The sequence below is a fragment of the Pezoporus flaviventris genome, unplaced genomic scaffold (genome assembly GCF_033815535.1).
Source record: "Pezoporus flaviventris isolate CSIRO_AGI_PZ_B2104156 unplaced genomic scaffold, CSIRO_AGI_Pfla_v1 ptg000078l, whole genome shotgun sequence".
NCBI lineage: Eukaryota > Metazoa > Chordata > Aves > Psittaciformes > Psittacidae > Pezoporus > Pezoporus flaviventris.
In genome coordinates, this window is record NW_026892626.1 from 10,919,044 (window position 1) to 10,941,979 (window position 22,936).

General features: G+C 41.8%; 2 protein-coding genes across 5 annotated transcripts; one reads left to right on the forward strand and one right to left on the reverse strand.

Annotated features, from left to right (window-relative positions):
- Positions 1-452: 452 nt before the first annotated feature.
- On the reverse strand, positions 453-6,348 carry ERI2 (ERI1 exoribonuclease family member 2). The gene is made up of 8 exons (XM_061474240.1): positions 6,316-6,348; positions 5,935-6,185; positions 5,748-5,875; positions 5,488-5,644; positions 4,890-4,990; positions 3,657-3,738; positions 2,920-3,008; positions 453-2,291 (listed from the first exon to the last, which is right to left on the reverse strand). Exons 1-8 carry the CDS (start codon positions 6,336-6,338, stop codon positions 948-950), a joined length of 2,175 nt encoding a protein of 724 aa, XP_061330224.1. The 5' UTR covers positions 6,339-6,348; the 3' UTR covers positions 453-947.
- On the forward strand, positions 6,026-21,812 carry REXO5 (RNA exonuclease 5). 4 transcript variants are annotated; one of them, XM_061474234.1, is made up of 20 exons: positions 6,026-6,112; positions 6,719-6,832; positions 8,649-8,770; positions 9,618-9,744; positions 10,576-10,660; positions 11,951-12,100; positions 12,256-12,344; positions 13,062-13,177; positions 13,998-14,136; positions 14,705-14,799; positions 15,575-15,677; positions 16,280-16,416; positions 16,740-16,848; positions 17,190-17,297; positions 17,421-17,558; positions 18,070-18,162; positions 18,642-18,861; positions 19,366-19,559; positions 20,063-20,172; positions 21,595-21,812. In XM_061474234.1, the coding sequence occupies exons 2-20, from the start codon at positions 6,722-6,724 to the stop codon at positions 21,662-21,664; spliced, it is 2,316 nt and encodes a 771-aa protein (XP_061330218.1). In that variant the 5' UTR covers positions 6,026-6,112; positions 6,719-6,721; the 3' UTR covers positions 21,665-21,812. The 4 variants fall into 4 exon arrangements, with proteins under 4 accessions (XP_061330218.1, XP_061330217.1, XP_061330219.1 ...); XM_061474233.1 differs by lacking the exon at positions 6,026-6,112 and having other exon boundaries at positions 6,506-6,832; XM_061474235.1 differs by lacking the exon at positions 6,026-6,112 and having other exon boundaries at positions 6,506-6,832; positions 21,598-21,812.
- Positions 21,813-22,936: the final 1,124 nt, after the last annotated feature.

Consider the following 22,936-nt stretch of genomic DNA (forward strand, 5'->3'; position numbering starts at 1 on the left):
GTGAAGTGGCAGCAAGGTTGAATTTCTTTAAAAAAGACACCAACATTATATTCCCTTGCATCCTCCACACACAGCTCTTCATAATTTGAATGAAACTATCATATTTCATTTTGCATGGAATGACTTTTTCATCATATCCATGTTAGTTAATTGCCTGTTATTGTTAGGCTGTGTTGAAGAACAGTCAGTTGTAACACCAACAGAGCATCTAAAAAAAGAGCCTTATGATTTCACTTGTTTTTCTACTGCAATTATGGAGAAATTCTGCAAGAGAATTAGTTTTAGGTTTGAATAAATTCTTACCCGATTCCCACCATTTGGCTGTCCAAGATGGTATATTAATAGTACAGAAATAGTACAGAAGGAGGTGGATTGAGTATACAAATGAAATGGGAAACTCATATAGTCTGAGTCAAGGTGGTGGGTAAATAAAGTATTTAATGAAATGCCACCAGCATTTTATCTTTATTGTTACTTAAAGGATAAAAAAACATTAAGAGTTTAAGAAAACATTACTGCTTCAAGAATCCCTTTGTGAAGTGCAACAACTTCTAAATACATTTTCTAAAGTTAGTTATAACCATTACAAGTGTATTTAGGAAAAAAAAGTATAAATAAAAACACTATCGTTACTAGTCCAGACCTTAAAGAATATTTTAAGGTATTTAAAATACTTGATAAAACAGAAATTTAAGATTTGTTGCAACAACTGTTTATACGTTAATTTTAGCGCTTAATAGTTTTGTCTGTTCTCTGACACATCACTAAAGAGATACTTTGATATATTGATATTTTTTATGCTTGATTGATTTCCATTTCTGTGTTAACTAAGCAGTGTAATTTCTGACCCATTCTTAGATTACGTATCTGACATCATTTGGCTGTCCTGATTATACCGAGGATGATCAGCTTAGAGTTTAAGATTTGGCCAAAAAATTTACCAATTTCTAAGTTCGCATGGAGGGCCTAAGACACAAACGCTTTTTGTTGGAAGAATTTTCTGAATTATTAGCAACACTTCTGAGAGAGGTCAAAGCATCTGCATTCCAAGCAGGACCATTAGATTTCTCTTTTAGAAGTGCATATTCCCACTTGAAGTATCCACAACCTTTCTTACTACCTTCGTGCTTGCCAACAGGACAACAGAAAAATGCTTTGCCATGATTTGGACCAGCATTTGACACATACCGTTTTTTAGCTCTTCTGCCACACTTACACAGAGGGGGAGTTGGTTTTCCATTTTTCACAGCTCTTACAGACTGATTCAAATTGACAGTGGAGTTCAGAATGGCAGGAGACACTTCAGGCAAATTTGAACATCTTAAAGGTAAGGAATGATCAAACGAGGCAGTTTTCTCTTGATATATAGCAAAAGACACTTTTTTCGCTGGTGGGAACATTTTTGGACTAGTTGGCTTTCTTTTAGGAACCTCTGAAGGAGTAGAATAACTTCCAGTTACTGCTGATTGTGATGAAATAGTATTTACCCTTGCAGACGGTAACTTACAAGCTGAGAAATCTGAAGTCTGCCTTTGTACTGCTCCTACATTATTGACAGTAGTATCAGGACTTTTGTAAATTACGGATTTCAGAGGTCCCACAGGTACTTCAGTTTTCTGCAAACTTTGATTAGCTGAACTCATTACAGCTGATGGTTTCAAAATTACTCTTTCTTCAGACACTGGTAAAAGATCTGTACTGGAGTCATCTTCAAATTGAACACAGTCTGAATTCTGTTCATACTGAGACTCTGGTATTAAAGCGACATCTTCCCAGTCAGTCAGCAGAGATAAGCAATCAGAACTAGTACTGGTATCCTCATTGGAAATATTGATTGAGGAGATCGTAGTGGAGACAAGCACTAATCCTGATCCATATTCTGGAAGGCTGTATCTGGCTGTACTCAGAGGTTGCCCATTGTTCAGTCCTTGTGGAATGCCTGTTGATACAGTGCTGGGATTTTGCTGTGCCTGCTCAAGAGGAACAGGAAATCTGTCAGTACATACGGCTGAAGAGCTTTGGGACTGAGCAGGTAATTCAGGCCTTGAGTTGCTGGTAGGTACAAAGAGGACAGCTGCAGAGGAATCGATGCAAGTGGTCTGTTGTTCCTCAGTTTGTACAGTAGAATTTATCTTAATTCCAGCAATACTGTTACGGTTTTTCTCAGCCAGAGAGTTTGTTTCGCAAATTCCATCTCTAGATGCTTCAGGTCTGCTTTTACTTCCCAGCGGACTCTTGTCAGTGGAGTTTATAGTCAGTGTTCTGGAAATAAAGTTATTTTTCAGACGTGCCTAGGGAGTCCGTAAACAAAAGGAGATTTTGGAAAGTAAACATCCAGCAGTTTTAGAAATTAGTGCACAAAATGAATAAGCATATTATCCTAGGGATATTCTGTTCAGTTCATAGTCAAGGAGCACCTCCCATATGAAGACAGGCTGAGAAAGTTGGGGCTGATCAGCCTGGAGAAGAGAAGGCTGCGTGGAGACCTCATAGCAGCCTTCCAGTATGTGAAGGGGGCCTACAAGGATGCTAGGGATGAACTATTCATTAGGGACTGTAGTGACAGGACAAGGGGTAACGGGTTAAAACTTAAACAGGAAGTTTAGATTGGATATAAAGAAGAAATGCTTTACTGTGATGGTGGTGAGGCACTGGAATGGGTTGCCAAGGGAGGTTGTGAATGCTCCATCCCTGGCAGTGTTCAAGGCCATGTTAGATGAAGCCTTGGGTGGCATGGTTTAGTGTGAGGTGTCCCTGCCCATGGCGGGGGGGTTGGAACTAGATGATCTTAAGGTCCTTTCCAACCCTAACTATTCTATGATTCTAAGATACTGGCTTTATTATTTGAACAACTCACCTCTCATCTGTATTCCAGGGCTACAAAGCAAGTAAAAGGGAAAATATGAAGTAGTTACTAACCTTATCCAAAGATTTGGTAACCTTCAGCACACATCCGTCACAGATCAGCCTCCAAGCTAGACAGGCAGTATTCCGGGAATCATCCAACCCTTCAAAAGGTTATATTAATACCTTATTTTTAGACTACTACTGGGGATATGTTCTTGTTAGAGGAAAAGTGTAGTCTAGGTAAGCCTTACATAAATGACAGGGATTCACAGAACTCTTGAGACATAGTTACCTAGTTCAAAAAAGGAAAGCAGAAGTAAAAAATTCTAGAGAATTCCCTGTGTTGCAATGGCTGAAGGACCAATTCACTGAGCTGAATATACATCCACAAGTTTTAAAATCCTTACTGTATTATTAATCATGTAAAACCAGTCATATTGTACTGGTATTCTCTAACATGCTGTCCAGACCTCTCAGGTAAAATCAAGTTTCCTTATCCTCCCCCTGATTCAGAAATTGATCTTGTTGAATATGCGCTCAATAGCACAAGGGGAAATTACAGAAATGAAGCAGGAGGTTAGCAATAACAGACTCGTATCTTTGAAGCATCAAGCTGTTCTTGTTCTGATGTTTTTGCTGGACAGAATGTTGTCTATCCTGGTAACAATAGTTTCTATTTAGATTAATGACTAGCTATTACTAGCTGCTTTAGTTTAACTGAATAAAGCTAAATAGTAGCTACTAAGCTTTATAAAATATATATATATATATATATATATTAAAATGAGGATCATCATTATCATACATACCAGAATGTTCCCGTCCTGTAAAAGCTATCCCCAAATCCTGCAAAGCACCATTTAGCCCTTTAGGCTTTCTGTTATAAAAGACCTAAGGAAAGAAACACAGGTGCTTAACATAAAGCACTTCATAACCTCTTCATAGTGAAGTGAAAACCATTTCAGAAATAGCATCTTACAAATCTCACAAGGCAATTGTGCAAGTCAGGTATCTTCATTTTACAGTTGGGATAAATAAGCCTAAGACCGTAAGTGACTTATCCTGTAACAAATTAGAATGGAAAGAACCATGAATCCCTTCTCTCAGTCTTAAACTAATCCACTCTGTCTTAGCTCTGGAGTCATTCATTTGCACTTTATGGCTTACATTGAAGGCCTTAAACAGAGCAGCATTGAAGAATACAACTGTAAATGATATCTTGAGATGTTTAAGCTGTTCCATATTGCACAGACATTAATATATTTGGCATAGGTATAAATTCTTTTTAAATGAGAAACAGCAAATATTGCTACTCACTCCCAGCAATTCATTTGATCACAAAAAAAAAAAAAAAGAGGGAATATTCACACCATTTATCTTTAATAGAGACCTAATTCTGCTGTCTAGATTAAGAGCCTAAACTCCACTGTCTAGATTAAGAGCCTAAACTCCAAGTGTCAGAACAGGTGAACTCCTAGATCACCCTCCTGAAGTTTACTTGACCTTCAGTGCTGTCAGCCCCCAGGCTGGAACTCTGTTGCAGCATAGACTATGTAATCAAACATAAATTCATTTTTTCAATATTATTCATGCTATTCAGATTATACTTCCTGGTCCAAGTGCAGTTCACATGCTAGGCCTTTAAGTATTTCTACACAGATGCTGATGATTATTTTCTACACAGCAATGAAAGGCAGCAATAAAGCACAAAAACAAGGTAAGTTAGGAAGTGAGCAGAGCAAAAGATGTCAGAAAAGCAAGAGGAGCCTGAAAAATTCTCCTAGGAGAATTCATTTATCTATCAAAAGAATTAATTTATCCAACAATAACACCAGGTTGTTTTCCTAGCATTAAGATTTCTATTAAAATTCACACAGTTCTAGGACATGCACTTTGTTACTGAGCAATAACAGCATGGAAAGAAAACAAATGGGTTCCCCTAATCACTGGATTGTACGATATTGGCTTGCAACCTCAGGTACAGTTAGCCTTTGAGACGATAAAATGAGTATAAATGCTTCACAGTTTGTGGATCTTCTCACCCTGTATGTTGCTTTGAGATCAATCCAGGAATTTAAAATGTCAGGTTTTCGCAGCTGCTTCCTTTTACACTCATAATGCAAACACACACCCAGGTCCCAGTCTGCAAGGAAAACACCCACAAATATTCTGTCACTAAAGAACTGGCCTGAAACGTGTGTAAAGGGACGTAACATCAACATAACAGTAGCATCCTGTAGTGCTGGGCAGGAAGCATAGGCTAATGCAGTGTTTGTAGATAAAAAGCACTAGGACTGTTGCAATGGAACATCAGGGTTAGTAAATGCCTGTTGTTAGTAAAGAATTATTTTATGTGGGTAAAGATCTCAAACACCTCAAAATCATTTAGACACAGTGACACAGTGCTTCTGTAAAGCAGAAAAAGGTGACAAGGTCAGACCCTGAAGATGAAGATGTAGGGAACATATCAGGATTGAGGGGGTTTCATATTTTCAGCCTTACCCCAATACTGGACATCTTTAACACTTAATAACAGGGGTTTGGCTCCCTGGAAGTGAAGACAATCTCACTAGCACCACCAAATGTTAATTTTTTAATGTGTATTACTCCCCAGAAAAAGCAAATCAGAACTTTATTTACCTGTCCAAGTAACAAAGGTACATGGCTTTGCTTCTGAAGTAGAATTGCTGAGGATATCTGTACCGAATACAATTTTCTTCTCCATTTTTATCTTTTGAATCCATTTCAAAAACTGTGATAAACAAATGCTTAGGGGGACCCCTTCATCAACCTGATTCTTTATGAAACGGAACAAGAAGTATGTGTTAGTATGTACTGAAAGTCATTTGAGGTGTATTTCTTTTTAGCTCTTTAAATAATACAATAAATAGTAATTATACCTGTGTTATGCCAGTCAGTTCTCTGCAAAATTCAGAGAGAACAGGATGCTCCTGGGGCTGGACGTAGGTGTGGAATTCAGATTCAATCTCTCCTGTTGATGTGTTTAAGAGGACTGCTGGGAATTCGACTGTGACAAACCAGGAGGAAGACAAGGAAGCAAAGAAGCGAACCAACCAGCCCCAAAGCCTGGCAGGTTAGAGCCGTTCACACCCCAGTCCCTTGCTGTGCTCGGGGGTTGACCTGTCAGCCGCGCCAGCGGGCGTTCGGAGCGGCCCCCTGCGCCGCCCCTCCCGCACTCACCGATCTCTGGCGCGCGCCGCCCCGCGTCCCGCCAGCACGTGGCCTCGAAGTCGATGACGATCAGGTACCCGAACCGCTGCCGCGCCGCCCGCGTGCTGCTCCGCGCCCGAACTCTGCTCCGCGCCAGCCCCAGCTGCCTGCGGACCGCACCGGCACCCATCAGCGCCCGCCCGGACGCCACCGTCACCCCTTCCTCCCCACCTCGATCCCTTCAGGAGCTCCACTGGGGCAGCAGCACCCCGTCGAAGCTGCGGCCACGGCCCGCACCTGGCCAAACGCTTGGTGGCCATCCCGGCCCTCAGCCGCAGCGGCCACCCCACGGCGCCGCCACCTCCATTTCAAACCACCCGCCGGCGGCAGCGACCCGCCCCTATCTGCGCTGTCGGCGATCGGCTGCTCTGGCCTTGCCCGCAGGCAGGCGCGGGTAGCTGCGTGCCGACACGGCGAGCTGCCCGGGGGGGGCGGGGGACGCTGTGTGTTCGAGGTGGGATCCGCGGCCAAAGCCCCTTCTCGGGGGGCCGGGGGAGCACGGGGCGGCTGGGGATCGGACCCACGGCGTCAGAGCTGCCCGGGGAGCCCCGGCGGTGGGCGGGCGCTGGGGGTGTCCCCACGTGTGAGGGGCCGGGGAGTGTCGCCCCGGCCGCCATGACCCTGCGGTGGTTTCGTCTAGGCCATGGCGAAGGCTGGCTGCCCGAACGGGTGCAAGAGGCCCGCCGGCGAGGGCGCGGAGGGACAGGCGGCTCGGAAGAGGAGGAAGGTGGATGGCGGCGGCAGGGGTCCTGAGGTGAGCAGCGGGGCCCGTCGCGTCCTGCGGCTGGGCGGCTTTTCCCTCACAGTCCCCTTGTGGTACTTCGTGATGGCATTCACTCTGGGATGCTGGAAATCCAGCAAAAATGAGTTTTACTGGCACAGGGTTGGCTAAAGGTAATCCCTGCGGAGAATGGTTTGGTTTCTGCCATTTCTGCCAAGAAACATGGAAATGAACTCGCTTGGAGTGTTGGGCGTTAATATTTAAAGAGGTTTTTTTACAAAATAAAGACAGTCTCTAATATATTTTTTTCCGTTATGCTTCCGTGTTAAAGGGTGGCTACGAAAAAGCTGCTCCTTTTTACAAGGAGTTACATGGAAAAGACAATGGGTAATGGGCACAAGTTACTCCTGGGGAGATACTTGGACACGAGGAAAATTGTTCACAATGAGAATAATCACCCCATTGGAATAATCTCCCCGGGGAAGTGGTGGACACCCAGCACTGGGCACCTTTTAATATTTGGCTGGACAGGGTGCTGGGACAGCTGGTCTGGGTCATGCTTTGCATGGAGACGTTGGACCTTAAGGTCCCTCCCAACCTGGGAATCTACAATTCTTAAACAAAATAGATCATGGAAGAAATACTGTGTTCAAGTTTCAGCCTGATGGTAACACCTTGCTCACCCAGGTTGTGACTTACTTACTGCCCAAAAATAGGACAAGAGTAAGCGTGTCTGACCTGTGAGATCAGCCTTATTTGTACTCAGTTAGAGACTGAAATTCCTGTGGCTGGCAGGTAGCCTTTGCTTGGTGAAATGAAACTCATGCTGTTTGGTTGGGTTTTTGGCAAAGCTCTAATTAGGCTCTATTGAAAACAACAGTGTCATTATTTACTTGTCTGAGCAGGAGAGATGAGGGACTGGCAATTATACAACCCTATGTTATTATTATCAGATGATTTTTAACTACTTGAACCTCAAGGACTGTCACCTCTATTTAGCTTTCTCACCCAATGACAAATAGCTTTCACAGTGCACCAGCTCAATCCCAGGTGGGCCGGCATTGTCAATTAATGAGCACAAAGCTTGTTAGCGTGGTGGGAAGACACAGCTTCTGGTAGTTGTTTGTCCTGTGGGATTCAATATTCTGTAGTGTTCCGTGGTCTTTTTTCTTTTTCCCTGTAAGCTGTGATGTCTTTTTGTTGCATAAGAGCATCTTTAAAGTTTTTACAGTCTGAAAGAGCCCCATTAGAACAGGCAATATAGTCACTGGAGGGCTCCAAAATCATGCATTTACTTGAAGATTAGCTTTGAGAATTCCTGCATTTAGGCTTAAAAAACTGGTGTGTTGAACTGCGTGGTACAGTCTCCATCTCATCTGTTTGCTTGCTTTCTGCAGTTTCCTTGGATTTTACTGAAACTTTTCCTGCAGGGGTCAGCAAACCCACATGCCAAAACAGATCACATCACATAAATGAAGTAAATGAGTTTCAGCAAAACCATACCTAAAGTGGTATAAATGCCCAAAGCTGTAGAGCAGCAAGTGGATGAATGGGTTGAGAAAGCAGAACATTGTGTTTGCAAATCAAATAACCTTGTCTCCTTACTACATACATCTCCTTACATTAATCTTTATCAAATCCTTGAAGTTAGAATACCTGAAATATTAATAGTAAAATTAATATTGAAGAGTGATCTGAGGGGAGCCTTGCCTGTAGTGAGTGGAAGAGTTATTTTAAATATCACTGATTGTATCCAAATAGTTTCCTTTTACTTTATAACTGTCTTAATTTTCTGTGAACCCGTGTGATCAGATAAAAACTTTGTTAACAAGCGTTTCCCTTTTAACAGGAAAAGTCATCTCGCTTGTCAGCAGCTCTGTTTGGTGAGGACTGTGAGATCAGCTGCGACCAGCTGTATGAGCTGTTAAAGTATGCAGCTCTGGGAAAACGCCACAATGCAACACAGCCCAGGTATAACACATTCGGGAATCAGCTGTGCATTCCCACATGTTGTGAAAATGTAGCTGAAGGCATATTGGCCATGCTGGTTTTGGAATACTTGCAACACACTTACCATAATGACAGCCTGTATTATGTAGATACAGGTGCTATTAGACTTGCCCAGAGACCAGAATTCCTCTTCTGACAAAAAATGATACCATTTCGTAGTTTTGTTTCATGCAGTTATCAAAAACTAAACAATTTTGTAGAACCAGAGAAATTCACACTGAGAAGTGAAGTACTATGGTAAAAATACTAACACAACACAGAAAATTGGAGCAGTGTTCTAGAGTGTTTTGGAAAAAACATTTTAATCACTTTGCCCTTTTTCAGGGCAACTTCTCAGCAGTGGAGGGGGAAGGCTGAGGAGGGTATATAACCTTGGATGGCCAAAATATGGTGAAATGTAATGACTCTTGAAATGAAACTCAAGGCAAAAATGATCCCACTTTAGGTTTTTAGTAGTAAATAGAAAATGATTTTGTGAAACCTTTTTGATGCATTAATTCACTAGACTGCATCACTACAGCTGAAGTTACTCATGTATTCACATTCTGATGCATATAAATGAGGTATAAATGTCTTGAAATGGTACTGCAGCACAGTTGTAGCAAAACTGATTCTTTCTTTGCCTCATATATTCTGTTGCTTTCAGGAATATGTAGTTCTTTGAGATAAGCTATAAAGTCTGTTCTCATTGAAGTCATTTGGCACTTTGCCATTCAGTGACTTAAATGCTGGGCTGGTTCCAGGTTTGTTTTTAAGAGTGTTTGATAATTGTTTTGCTTTGATTTTTTTTTTTCTTTTTCAACTGCAGCTGGTGCCGTATTTCTCACCAAAGCCACCTGGCTGGGGTCGTGGTTATTGTTCTACATGAAATGAGCCAACTCCATTTCTACAAATTCTATTTGCAGTTCAAGCACCTCAGGAAAGTGTTCCGGCATGTAAGTGCCCAAACTATATCACTGTCTTCTAAACTTCTTCCAGTCCTGAAACCGTGTTCCAGGCACTAATCGCTACAGTGAAATTACTGCCTTTTCCAATAGGAAGTGGACATGTTTTGACTCTCAAAGCAAGCTACTGAGAGGATCTATTTGTAGCCATGTCAGCTCAGAACAAAGGCTTTGATATTAGAAACAGGTTTTTGAGACTTATGTCTTTGAAGCCTTACCAGGTGAAACGTGTATTGATGTTTCATTCCTCTGACTTGTTATGCTTCCTGCATCATCAAGATGCCAGTGAGGTTAAAAATATCTCAGTTAATTTGGAATTTACTCTTGAGTGAGTGATGAGACTCTCAGTAGAATTATGGTAGTCTCACTTCATTACAAGTTTCTCCCATTTCCCCAAAAGATTATGAAAGGGATTATTTCAGTTTTTTGAGTTACAGGCAACATTTTTGAAAGAAGAAAGAAAGAAAAAGCATTTCAATTCAGACTTACAGAGAATTCTCCCTGAACTTCAGCAAATGCAGATCGCAGCTCAACTGGAAAGTCTGGTACTTGCTTTAGTTTCTATCAAAGTCTTGAGATTTGCCTTCTTGATCGTATCAGGCAAGGCAAATCTGTCCCTTACTACAAAGAATCCTATATCATCTGTCATTAAAACAGGTTGGGATTTTTTGTCTTCCTTGGGAAAACACCAGACAGATTTCCACTACCTTTTTATCCATCCTTTTCTAAGTATGGATGGTTTGGGCATCAAGAAACATCTCAGTTGCTTGATATTTCTGCTTCTGTTTGAAAGTGTCTGACATGTCTGTGTTTTTTTTCCAGAGATTCATATTAACACCTTCAGCTAACTTTTTCGCCAGCCTGTATGGAGAGGGAGCAAACCTGAAGCCTCAGAACACTACACAAGGTAGCTTGTTTGGTTTTGCATCATCTCTTTCAACAGTAATTTATGCCTTTGCATCCTGTGCAATCCCAGCATGCTGCTGTGGTAAACTTATTTACAAAGAAAAATGTACAGTGGCTTAAACCATGACACTAGTTACCCTGACTCAATCAGTAACTCTCTGTGGGGCTTATTGTCAGAAGTAAATGCAAAAAGCAGAAAGTTTTTAACAAGTTTAATCCAAAATTCTGATGCTTTATTATTCATTTTGTGATTATTTTGTTCTAAGGTGTATCTAATAAAAGATACAGATATATAAATCAGATTCAAGTTAAGTAGTTACTCATTTCTTCTTAGTTTTCTTCATTATACTGAGCAGCAAATCAAGTTAAAAAGATGGGTGTGTTGACAACTGATTTCCTACTTTTATACTCTTTATAGAGGTGGTTGTGACCCATCAGGCTTGTACAAAACCTGCAAGATACAATTTCACTGAAATTGTTAAAGCGTAACAAAGAATCTTGGAGTCCTAAATGGGAGAACGAATAGCTGTTACTTTCAGTGTATTGGCAAAGTCCTCTAGCACCCTGACTGTAAACCTCACAGATCTGAGATGTCAGATATATTTTTCTTTTAAGTGCAATCTGCAGAGAGTCACCTACAGATTGTTTAACTTTATACAGCTGTGGATTCTGGTGTCAGTTCAGCACTTGCTTCTTTGTGAGCCACACTTAGAACGCATTTTCTCCTGATAATATTACAGAAAAGAATTTCACAAAGGGGTAATAATAATAATAAAAAAGATAACTTACAGCGTGCATGATTACGTTGTCATGCTTACAAGGCAAGTTTGTTTTCTCCATCTCTGAAAGAAATGTGAGACACAGACTTGTGATGCTTCTGAATCAGCCAGCAGTCTGTAGCTGAAGTGGGAAATGATTCAAGTATCCTGAATATCAAGTATATTTTTCACATATACAGAGTATATATACTGTATACATTACGTATAGTATTGTGTATATATAATTATGTACATATAATTTCTACAGTGTATGTATGTATAGGCACACAAATGTAATGTAAACTGAAGATACAAAAATACATAAACTGGAGGGAAAGAGAGAGAAAAATAAACTGGAGATAGACAGACTATTGTCTGTCTATCTGTCTATCTAGTCTATTTCTCCAGTTTATTGTTCCAGGCAGTGTTTTCCTTTGAAATGCTGTAGCCTGTTAGTGTGCATACTAATGCAGAAAACCGACTGCAGGCAGGTAGTTCTATCTGAGCTTGACGGATGCTTCTGTATTTTACAGGTTTGACTTCTACTGGCAGTGAATGTATTCAGAAAAACTCAGACTTGCAATGTGATCCCATCATTCGGAAATACGGAATAAAACCCCAAGGCCTTACTAGCTATATTCTAACTTTAGAAGAGCAGAGAAAAAATGACTATCCCATAAAAGGTCAGTTCTGGGCAGCTTTTGGTTGGTTAGTGAGGGTTTTTTTGTTGTGTTTTGTTTTTAATTTTGACAGTTGTGATATGTTTGGTCATATAAGATCAGTGATGAGTTCTGAAAGAGAGGTCTGTTTCTTATTCATGGGTGTCTTTTCATTCCAGGCTCCCCAGGATCTAAGGGCTATATATATACAGAGTGTGATCAGCAGAGGACAGACAGCAGCCCCCTCTTTGGTCTGGATTGTGAAATGGTAAAAATAAATGTGTATGGCCTTACAAAATGCAGTCAATCAACCAAACTTCTAGCAGCTATTCCACCCTGTGTATTTGCTAAACCACTTCTGATACATTAGTATCTGCTGCCAGCCCCTTCACTGATGGTACCAGTGCTAAGGCAGGCATGAGAAGGACTCAGGAAGTGGTTCTGGTGCCGAGACAGAAATATCTTGAGCAGTGCAGCAGAGTTCAGTTCTGTGTTGGTTGTCAGAGCAGCAGCTGGATCTGCCGGGCCCGTCAGCAATGCTGCAGTAACCCCTGACACTGCTGTGGAATTCCTCCTCCCAGCCCTCCCCAAAGTGTAGGAAAGGAAAAATGCTTCCCTATCACACATCTTTCTTCTTTGGCATCATCACTGAGTAACTAATGATACAGCCTAGACTCTGCTTTTAAATCTTCTCTGGTGAAGATGCGCTCAGTGACACACAGGCTGATTCTATGAAATCAGTACTTCTTTATAATGGTTTTCTTTGTGTTGTGCTTGCCTGTGTGTTTGCTGCACTAATGGTGGGCATTTAACAATTAAAATGAAGTATGCTACAGTATAAAACAACTAGTTATGACTGGTAGATCTCCAAGTTGAGTTAACTCCTTAGTAGCGATGCTGGCCACAGCCAAAGCAGATGTTAGCAAAGGGTTTTGAGTAGCAGCATTGTCCTGATTCAACAGTTTTTTCTGCTTCTTCCCCACAGTGCCTGACTGCAAAAGGGAATGAAGTCACTCGTGTCTCTTTGGTGGATGCACAGGGTCAATGCCTCTTGAACGAACTAGTCAAACCTGAAAGCAGAGTGATGAACTACCTTACCAGGTGACTTGCACAGAAGGTTCTTATCTTGTCATCTTTAAGAGCTGCAACCCTTTCAAATTAAGCCTGTTACACAGGACCTTTCAGAAGGCTTTGATTTGCACAGATGCCTATTGCATTTTACTCCCTGTTAAGAATAGAGTTCTTGCTGTGTGGCTAGAACAACCAGCATTATGTATACACTCTGCTACATAGTGCCTGCATGGCTACTAGGCAGAAGCATTACCATTCTGCAGTGTTGTAGGAAAAGTTCTGTTACAAATTAATGATACACAATGCAAGTTACTCTTTACTGCTGGGTATAAAATAAGGAGGGTAAGGGTACAGGATTGCAGTATGGATCTCTCTGCTCCATAGTTAAGTTTGCTTATCTCTACAAAATTAATAAAGCAGCTCATCAGCTTGTACACACCTCTAGGGCTGGGCTCAGGATTATAACAAAAGCAGGCAAAACTCAAGCCTTGTCTTTTCCAAAACTTTGCCTGGCTTCATCCAGGAGGTGATGTGCCAATTCCTCAGGTTTCTTGGAAGCATCTCTTCCCACCATCAGTCTTGCAGCATTTCCTTACCTGTGCTAGCTGGTTCTGAGAACTGCATTACTTAAGAATAAGTTGTACTTGAGAAAGATAAACTTTCAAAACCAATGTGGTAGCACTCATACCAGTTTACTATACCTGTAGTATATCTTCTTATGTTGGAACAGAAAGCAGTAAATAGTGTTCTGTCATTAGTTACACTGAGTTCATATTTTACATGCCTTGCTCATAATATAGCTCAATAGGCTAGCATGTTGCTTTTACTTTATCCAACTTTTGATTTGAAGATTCTCAGGGGTCACAAAGAAAATGCTTCTTCCAGTGAAAACAAGACTGTCAGACATCCAAACCAGACTAAAAGAAATGCTTCCCCATGATGCAGTATTGGTGGGTCATTCTCTAAATGCTGATCTTCAGGCTTTGGAAGTGAGTATGCTTTTAAGAGTATTTTTCCCGACCCTGTGATACTTATTTCAGACCTGAAAACTCCACAAACAATTAATCTTTTTGTTAATGAACATGTGTTAATTGTTTTTTTATTATGAATAGCCTTATATCTGTAAGGATTTAAAAGATAAAGACTCTACATCTGTAAAACTTGTATGGGCTGTTCAGAACACAAAAGGAAGGGAGGAGTCTGTCCATATATAGGTACGGTTGCAACAGAAGCTTTAAGTCTCTGCTTTAGCCAGATGCTTCTGATATGCTCTGTCATGGGAAGAACTGAAGTCCTTCCTATATTTAATTTAACCAACCTAAAATGCTTGAATCATAATTAATCTTTCTAACCCAATCTAGATCTTCCCAATAGAGTGCTGATAGGAGAGTTGGGCGTGTTTCATTATTCCCATCTGCTCTGTTGTTGTGGATCAGTTGTCTATCACTGAGAAACTGGCAACTGAAATGAAAAGGCAGAGGCACAGATGATAATGGAGTTACTGCCCCATTTTGTATGACTGCTGTTCTTAAATGGGTGATGTTTTCTCTCCTCCAGATGATCCACCCCAGCGTTATTGACACTTCACTGCTGTTTGCCAGAAATGAAGGTCGAAGATTTAAGCTCAAATTTCTAGCCAAAGCTGTTTTAGGGTAAGATTATTGCTGCCTTGTAAAGAGAAATACTAGAAACTGTCATGGTGGGTCATAATGAAATTTGAAAGAAAGGAGCAGGCTCTGCAAATAGACATGGTAAAGGGGAATTTACTGCCTGCTGGAAACATCAGGCAGCATAATAAATTGGCTTGTGTTTCAGCAAGCAGGACACTGTGACCCAGCCAGGTTTGAGTCCTAACAAAACAACCTTTTCTGCGGGCCTGTAGCAGGACCAGTGTATTGAACTGCAGAGCAGCAAAAGCACTTTGGCTCACACAAATGAAATTAGTTGCAGTTAGCAAGAAAGAAAGGCTAATGTATGAAAGTATGTTTACTGACATAAGTTATATTCCTTGGTGTACTAGCAACCACTGGATAGTATCTTAGTGCTACAGTTCTCACTATTCACATTAATATTAATATTCTGCAGTGCCAAATTTCACTGAGTTGTTGGCTACTTCCCTGTCTTTGTGCAAATTGTGAGCTGGGTCATTGGTCAAAGAAGTACAATTAAAAATAGCCATGCATTAGAGTACCAAGTATTAGCACTGCTTGTGTCAAACCCAGTAAACAGTGTTTTGCTCAACATTGCAAAAACATTTCTTGCAGTAACTTTGGGGAGTATTTCACAAGAATGCTGCTGCACAGAACTGAAAACCGTTTTGGAGAGGGGAAGCTATTTTGCCTGAAAAGGACCCAGTTTAGAAAAGACAGGATGTTGGTCAGTGTGGAAACAGATAACCTGCCTGTACACCTGATTTTGATGCCGTAGGAAGGAGATTCAGTGTGAACAGAAGCTTGGGCATGATCCTGCAGAAGATGCTAGAGCTGCATTGGAATTGGCTCAATTCTTTATTGAGCAAGGACCAGCAAAGGTAGCTACATCTAATTTAGATTTCTGTCCTTAATTGCAGAACATACAAGTTGTGAAGGAAAAAAAAAAAATCATTTCTCTCCATCCTTTTGTTGATTTAAAAGAGAAAATGGAGCTGTGGTAGAGGCCTCAATTTTGACAGCTTGTTACTTTCAGCATATATCCAGGTATCTCAATAACCTGAGAGTTACTGGTGTTTCAGTACTCCAACACTGACGTGAGTCAGCATTGCTGCTGATCTTGAAGAGGGGTATTGAGTAAAGAAGCATTGAGACACTTCCAGCCTACAGGAATGCCTGTCATTTTTCCAGATGAAAGAAATGAGAGACCTTGTATGTTGTGGTAGTGATTCAGCTGGCTTTATGAGTCTCTTGCTTGTGTTGTTGATTTCTGGAGAACTTTTTTGGAGCTGATTGCTGGTTGATGCTGTGAGTGCTGCATGCTTCAAATGACAACAGAAAATAATAAGGCAAAAAATTAATGCCCGTGTTTGTTCACTGCTGTGGAGTGTGCCTATGTGACTCATAGAGAAAGCACATGCTTTTTGGTTAGCTACAATTAGCTGAGATGAAAGCCAACTGTTAATCTTCTTCCTTCCCCAAGGTAGCAGAACTAAACTTGGAGATGCTTCTGACAATTGAAAAACTGGCTGAGGACTCACAGAACAAAGCTGCATTACAGCCACAAGGATGTAGAGTCCAGAAACAGTTGAATGAGCCTCCACATTTATCCAAACCATGGTAATAAGATTCTCAAATACGCATGTTTTTTCTTCAGTCAGACTCTCAGTAAAATCAAAGAAGTCATGTTATGTTTTGCAGAAGCCATCAGGATCTTCAGAGAGACACACAAATAATTATAGCATAGCACTGATAAACTTACTGAGAAGTTGCATTTATATTTCACAAAGCTTTTTCTTGGCTTCTTTTGATGTTGTGGACAAGAATATTTTTTCAAATATCTTCAATGAACTGTATCATTTTTCTCTGACAAGCACTTCTTAAAAGCTTTTAATTCACCATATCAATAAATCTGTGATTCACAGCATTCTTCTCTCTGCTAGTTTTTTAGACTGCTTGCAGGTGACTGGCCAAAAACCCGTCCTGTTGGGCAGACAGGGACTAGACTCTTCTGGTCTGTGTCAGAGTAACCTGAGCACTTCAAACAAACAGGTGAATGGGCTTAGAGTGAGTGGGTTGGTCTAAGCAAGCATCAAAGTAGTTCAAAGTTCTTGTTCTGGGGGTGGGTAGATGAGTCCTATTTTAAAAAGCTGACTGACAGTACTGTTAGCAATAGTGTTAATACCAGGTTAGCTAAATCCATTTTAACATTTTGGCAATAAGCTTTGATCTTCTACATCCTCTCATGAGTCACTAAAGAAGAATTTCTGCCTGAGGGCTTCCTTGAACAATAATGAAAATTAAAGTTGGGAATTCAGTTCTGTAGCTTTGTTTCTGCTCCTTTGCAGTACAGTTCTCTTGTATGTCTGAGCCTTATACTCTTCTCCCTCCAGATTCTTAAGAGAGCCTTAGAAGATGTTCCCCTGTCCACATTCAGTATCATTCAGTTCAGTTTGGGTCCAGAGTGCATTGCATCTCATCTTCCTGCACTTTGTGAACAGGTACTATTTTTTTGAGAATAGTCTTCACTGCTGAGCTTGGAAAGAGTCGTTATTTATCTGAAGGCACCAAGCGGTTAGTTCCTTTGCTTTGTGAAGTTTCTTCTCAACTCTGTGTTCCTACAGGTGAGAAGCAAGCTGACTGACATGCTGACAATTTATGCAGGTCCTTTTGAAGAAGGCTTTTGCCTACACTCTGTGAAAAAAAAATTTGGGAGGTGTGGACCAATCCAGTCTCTTACAGTGGTAACTGAACCATACAAGGTAGGGAGTGCTCAAAGCATTAAGCTTGCTGATGGGCAGCGCAGGGTAGGCTGAAGTAATCTCTTGGAAAAATATGGATTAGAACCACTGAAATACCAGTTACTCCATTCGGTTTTGGGGTTGGTTTTTTTTCCTGGTGGTTGAGGCATCAGCTACAACAGTTCAGGATATCTAAAAGTTGTTGCACAGAATGACAAGAGTAAGCAGAGCTCATGTGGCTTTACTGTGCTGTTGAACACAGGAGTACTTTGAGCATGGAGCTGAGATGCTTTTTGTCCCCTTTTTGAACTTACACGCTAAGGCCTTTAGTGGCAAGGAAAAACAAAGTTGTTAACTGATGAACTAATTGAAGGTTGTTTGTAACAGATACTGTGTATGAAGTGTTAGATGTATTACCTCTAAATCTTTTTATAAAAAGAAAACACAACTTTATTGAGACCTGACTTTTAAAAAAGGGAGGGCTAATGTGTCTTATTGATCAGCCTGAAGTATCTTATCATTCTGTTTCAAGCCTTATGTCTGTATCCAATATGAAGTGCTAGAAGCTGCCCAGCTTGCTGTGGAAAGCCTAAATGGAGCTGAGGTAGCAGGATCCTGCATTAAGGTAAACAACACAAATAGCAAAAGCACAGGAACAGCATCCAGTATGTCTCTTAACATCTACTCCCAGCCTAGCATCTGAGCAAATGCTGGCTGTTTGTGCTGTTACAATCTCCCTGTCCCTAGACAATTTAGGGCCACTGGCAGAAAGGAAATGGTGATAGCTCCCTTCTTCCCTTTCTGCCTGTCAGCAGAAAACGTTGTCCTCCAGCTGCAGCTTCAAAAGGAAGAGCCAAGTAACAGGGTGTTAAAATGCCGTATCCAAAGCATGGAGTTCTTAATTTGATAGTGGTTCTGCATTACAAACATAATCTCTCTTCCTTCTTTCATGATTAATTAAGTTAACCTTCATTAGTCATATTTTTTTTCTAGAGAGAGGAAATAGCTTGTCAACTCTTGGTAATGGGGGGAAATAATTTACTATAGAAGCTCAGAACACAGAGCTGCTGGGGCTGACATTTGTGCCTGCTGAATCTACCCCAGGTCCAGAGACCTGTCACTGCAGCAATGCTCGACTGCGATGATTTGATAAAGGAACTAGAACTGGATGTAGAAAATGAAGGTGTGATTTATGTGGCGGGGCTAAAGAAGTCATTAACAGAGATGGACTTGCAAGAAGAATTCAGCCAGTTAAAAGACCTGGAAATACTGTTCCTGCCAAAGGACCTCCAGAGTGGCAAGCACAGGAACTGCTGTTTCCTCAGTAAGTAGCTTCACATACAGCCTGCTTATTTCCTTCAAGTAAGCTCATCTAGCAGCCCTTGGGCCTTTGCAGAGACAGAGCAAGAACAACTGCCAGTCATGTGTGCTCAAAGTGATGGTATTTAAAATACTGCAGTGAAAGAGGGTATTGTTTGGAGGAGCAGTTTACACCTAAGTATTTTAAGGGGAGGTGTGGACCTGCTAGAATTTGACTTTAGAATAAGTTCCAGGATAGCTCATTGACTCTAGTACCTCAGCTTGAGGGCTGGCCACTATGCAGCTCCACACAGACAAGTAATCACCTCAGAAACCTGGGTGAGTGCTGTTGTGGTTAACTTGCAGTTCTATGGTCTGATGTTTACCTGTAGCAAAACGAGGATCTGTTTGCTGCAGTGATTTCAGTTTCTTAAGTCCCTTTTTCTCCACATCTGTAGCCCTGCCCTGCAGTGCCAAGGAACAGGGCAGCAACATCCCTGCCAAAGCACATCTTCTCTTTGTGTTTCAGAATTCCAGGAATCACAGAGTGCTGCAGATGCCCTTGAAGTTATAAATGGATGGACTGTGAAGGGTAGCAAACTAAGAAGTAGGAATGCTCTTGCTTCAGGTCACCTCTGGAGATGGATTTGGCAAATGAATCACAGCAATGAGAAGCAAGGAGGACACATCTTATATGAGAAGATGGAGCAACTGTCTGACTCTGTGAGTTTAAGGCTGTGCCGATGTTCGTTGCATTTAGTGAGGAGGTACTGCCTGGGAACTAGCAGTGATAAATTTGAGCAGATTTAGGTGTAGAGCTGCATGTGGCAGGAGGGGCTTCTTGTGAGAGGAGAGCAGAAAGGCTGCCAAGGATCAGTTCCCACAAGGCAGTTTGGAGAGGTAATATCGTGTGAGATATTACAGGGTACTGTATAACCTTAAAACCAGCATAGCTGTGATGCTACACAGGAGCTGAAGCTATCACTTGAGAGCAGATAGAGCTATGTACAGGTGTAATAGGTGGTATGGGAGCCGGAGGGAGAGGTGACTAGTGGTGTAGCCATATGGGGGGGGCAGATCTAGTTGCAGTAACAGAATCACTGCTGTCCTCACCTCTTTGCTCTCAACACTGCCTGAGGTCAGTCTCGCCACACCTGCTTTTAAGTGTGATTGCTACAGATCTCCAGATGAATTGGGGATTTTAATGCTCATATTCTGTTATGCAGGAGCAGGATCTAAAGAAGAAAGTGAAGAAGTTAGACCATCATATCAAAAAGCTTTATAGACGTCTTCAGAATAATACCCTGTGTGTTGTTCTCTTTCCTGGAGTGAACAGGTAACTTGCCACTGATTTTGCAAAGTGCCAAGGAAAATACATAGCCAAATAGTTTTATCTTAATCTATTAAAACCCTGCACAAGGAAGTGAAAGCCCAAGAGAAGGCCTGAAGAAGCTGTTGTACTTCTTCAGTCTGACTTTCATGTTTGGCCAGTAAAACCTCAGCAGTAAGTTCTGCTGAAACCACTTATGTCGCAGATGGGCCAGATTAGCAAGGCTGAAGTACACAGCCTTGATTAATTATGCAGGTCTTCTCAGTTCACCTGCCTTTCCCAGCTGCATGTTCCATCCCTATAAACAGCAAAGGTAAGTTTTACACCAGAACCCAGCAGTTTCCACAGCAGCCAGTTTTTTGAGTGGTTGTTTTTTAACATGACCCAAGTGCTGCAGCTGAGGCTCCACCTACCAGCTGTTGTGTTGTTGTACCCTGATGTGCTTCAGCCACAGCTGATGGTTTATGCCCTCATTCTTACATGAAGGACACAGCTGGGGAAAAAAAGAACACTTTCAGTGAGTCCATAAGCTGCTGTAGGAAGGGACAAGCCCTGGAGCTGAGTTGGGCTTCAGCAGTAACACTGGGGATGCTTCCAGCTAGGGTGGGCTTCGTCATTTCAGACTCTGGAGCCCAAACTGCCAGTCATTGACTGCTTAATTTTTAACCAGCAAGGTTAAAGCTTTCCTAGGCAAGGCCCTAGTTACCGAGGCCATACTTACTTCAGCAGTCTTCTGTTCTCTTACTGTGTCACTAGTTAGACAGTCAAGTTAAGGTCACATCTACCCTTGCTGTTCTTCAGTTTCCCTTCAACAGAAGGGGTACCATTCCTTGTGGAGACAGAAGACATGCCTTGAAATAGGAGCAGGGAGGCAGGGCTGCTCGGCAGCATCTCTTCTCCGTGGCCAGGCAGCCAGGCCCGTTCCCCTCTCTTGTAAAGCTTCCTGAGAAGAACATTGATGCTGTATTACCCTCTGCACCAAACAGTGTCCCCAAAAAGGGAGATGCATCCCAAGCCACAGGTATATTTAGGCTTAATAGCAATGACAAGCTGTTTCAGCAAGGTTGCGTGCCAAGGGCTGCTCTTGGTGTGATTTGCTCCAATTGTTCAATTTCCAATAACTTTGTTTTTTTAAAGAATATGGTTTTGGTTGGTTTGTTTGCTTGGCTGGGCGGGTTGGGAGGTTTGTTCGTCCCAGGCTTGGAAGAGGCTTCTTATCCACAGGACTGTTTCCCAGAGGACTGGCAGCCCAGGGGAGGTTTCTTGATTAAAAAGAATGCCAAATAATTATTGAGTGGGGAAAAAAAATAGGGTTTCCAGTCTGCTGCCTCTGAGGGCTGCAGCTTCCCACCACTAAGACCAGCAAGCTTATTGTGTGCATCAAGGTTACCCTGAGCAGAAATGACGCCCCTCTTGTTTATGTTGCAGCAGGCACGGAGCACAACCTGGCCTTGGTCTGATGGCAGTAAAAGATGATGGAGGGAGGAGTGCTCACTGAACTGCCAAGTTTTTAAGCAAAGTCTTTTGTTAAGATATTTTTAATTACTTTAAATATTGATGTCTTTGTAAAGCTCTCCTACCATATGAACAATAGGCTTCCACTCTGTATATTTTACAAAGTCTAAAAATAAAAGCTATTCAAAACATCTTAAAGCACAAAACTTTTTCCATTAACCCTTCCTGCCATGGCAATTTCCCTTGGCAGTGGGTGAGGTAGGCAAGGGCATGGGAAGAACTGGGGACAAGCCAGGGGGGAGTGTTGCTTAAAAGCCCATCTTACAGGCTGGGTTGTCTTCACTGAATCATTGCAGGCTGCAAACCAGCAAGCCCAGTTCATGCAGTACCTGCAGCAGCTGCTCGGTATTAACAGCTGTCCTCAGGAATTGTGTGGATTTCTGGCAACACAGTGTGCCAGCTTCTGAAGCAGTCACTGCCTCCTTTCTGGGAAAGCATTGTACTTAGTCCATGGAAAGGAGGAATTGGTGATTCATACTTCTTGGACAATCTCCACTTAATCCTCCCTCCCTCATCACCCCCCATACCCTTCACACACAGAAAAAAAAGAAGAAAAAAGAAGTTGCAAGGGCTGTGTTAAGGAGAGCACAGTCTGTGGGAGCTTCACACATCAGTGCTTTCAGCAGGGCGCTGGAACTGCAGTTGGAGTAACAGTGCACAACCAGCTGCAGGATGAGGTGTTTGCAACAACTTCAGACCTATGCTTTACAGCCATTGCCACCTCAAATAAAGTCTGCTGGAGCATCTCTTGTTAACCTGGGAATTTCCAAGCAGGAAAATGCCTGGGAGACCTTTTGGCACTCAGAAAAAAAAAAAGGAAATGCTTGTTACAAGGTTTGAACATGAGACAAAGAATGTCTTGATATGAATTAGAATGGGCTGAGATGAAGTAGTTATTATTCCAGAAATTATTAAATACAGCTGATAAAATACTTACACCCTCCTACTTTCCAACCCCAAGTTGGCAGTTTATGGAGTGGAAGCTGTGAGTTGCTGTGTGGAGGAGCAGACAAAAATAGAGGCAAGAGTGAGAAAGGAGAAAGACAAATGCAGTGCTAGCCCAGCACTAGTAAGTGGGTAGTGGATGCACACGTCAGTGTTGTTCCCACATAAATTTAAAGGCTCCAAAATTCCTGAAATGAAATCTTAAAGATGAATGCAGCCAGTTTTTTTTCTTTTAAAAAGGCACTTTATGCCCTCCAGGTGAGCCTGGTGGCCTTTGGCTGCAGCTATCAAACTGGGAATAGCATCAATA

Excerpts from the sequence above, each read along its gene's own strand:
- ERI2 (XM_061474240.1), bottom strand. The coding sequence starts at position 6,338 with ATGGCCACCAAGCGTTTGGCCAG. Across the intron at positions 3,739-4,889 it reads ATCTCAAAGCAACATACAGG|GTCTTTTATAACAGAAAGCC; the intron begins GTGAGAAGATCC and ends TTCTTTCCTTAG. Across the intron at positions 3,009-3,656 it reads TACAGGACGGGAACATTCTG|GGTTGGATGATTCCCGGAAT; the intron begins GTATGTATGATA and ends AACCTTTTGAAG.
- REXO5 (XM_061474234.1), top strand. The coding sequence starts at position 6,722 with ATGGCGAAGGCTGGCTGCCCGAACGGGTGCAAGAGGCCCGCCGGCGAG. Across the intron at positions 14,137-14,704 it reads CTGATCTTCAGGCTTTGGAA|ATGATCCACCCCAGCGTTAT; the intron begins GTGAGTATGCTT and ends TCTCTCCTCCAG. Across the intron at positions 15,678-16,279 it reads TTGAGCAAGGACCAGCAAAG|GTAGCAGAACTAAACTTGGA; the intron begins GTAGCTACATCT and ends TCCTTCCCCAAG.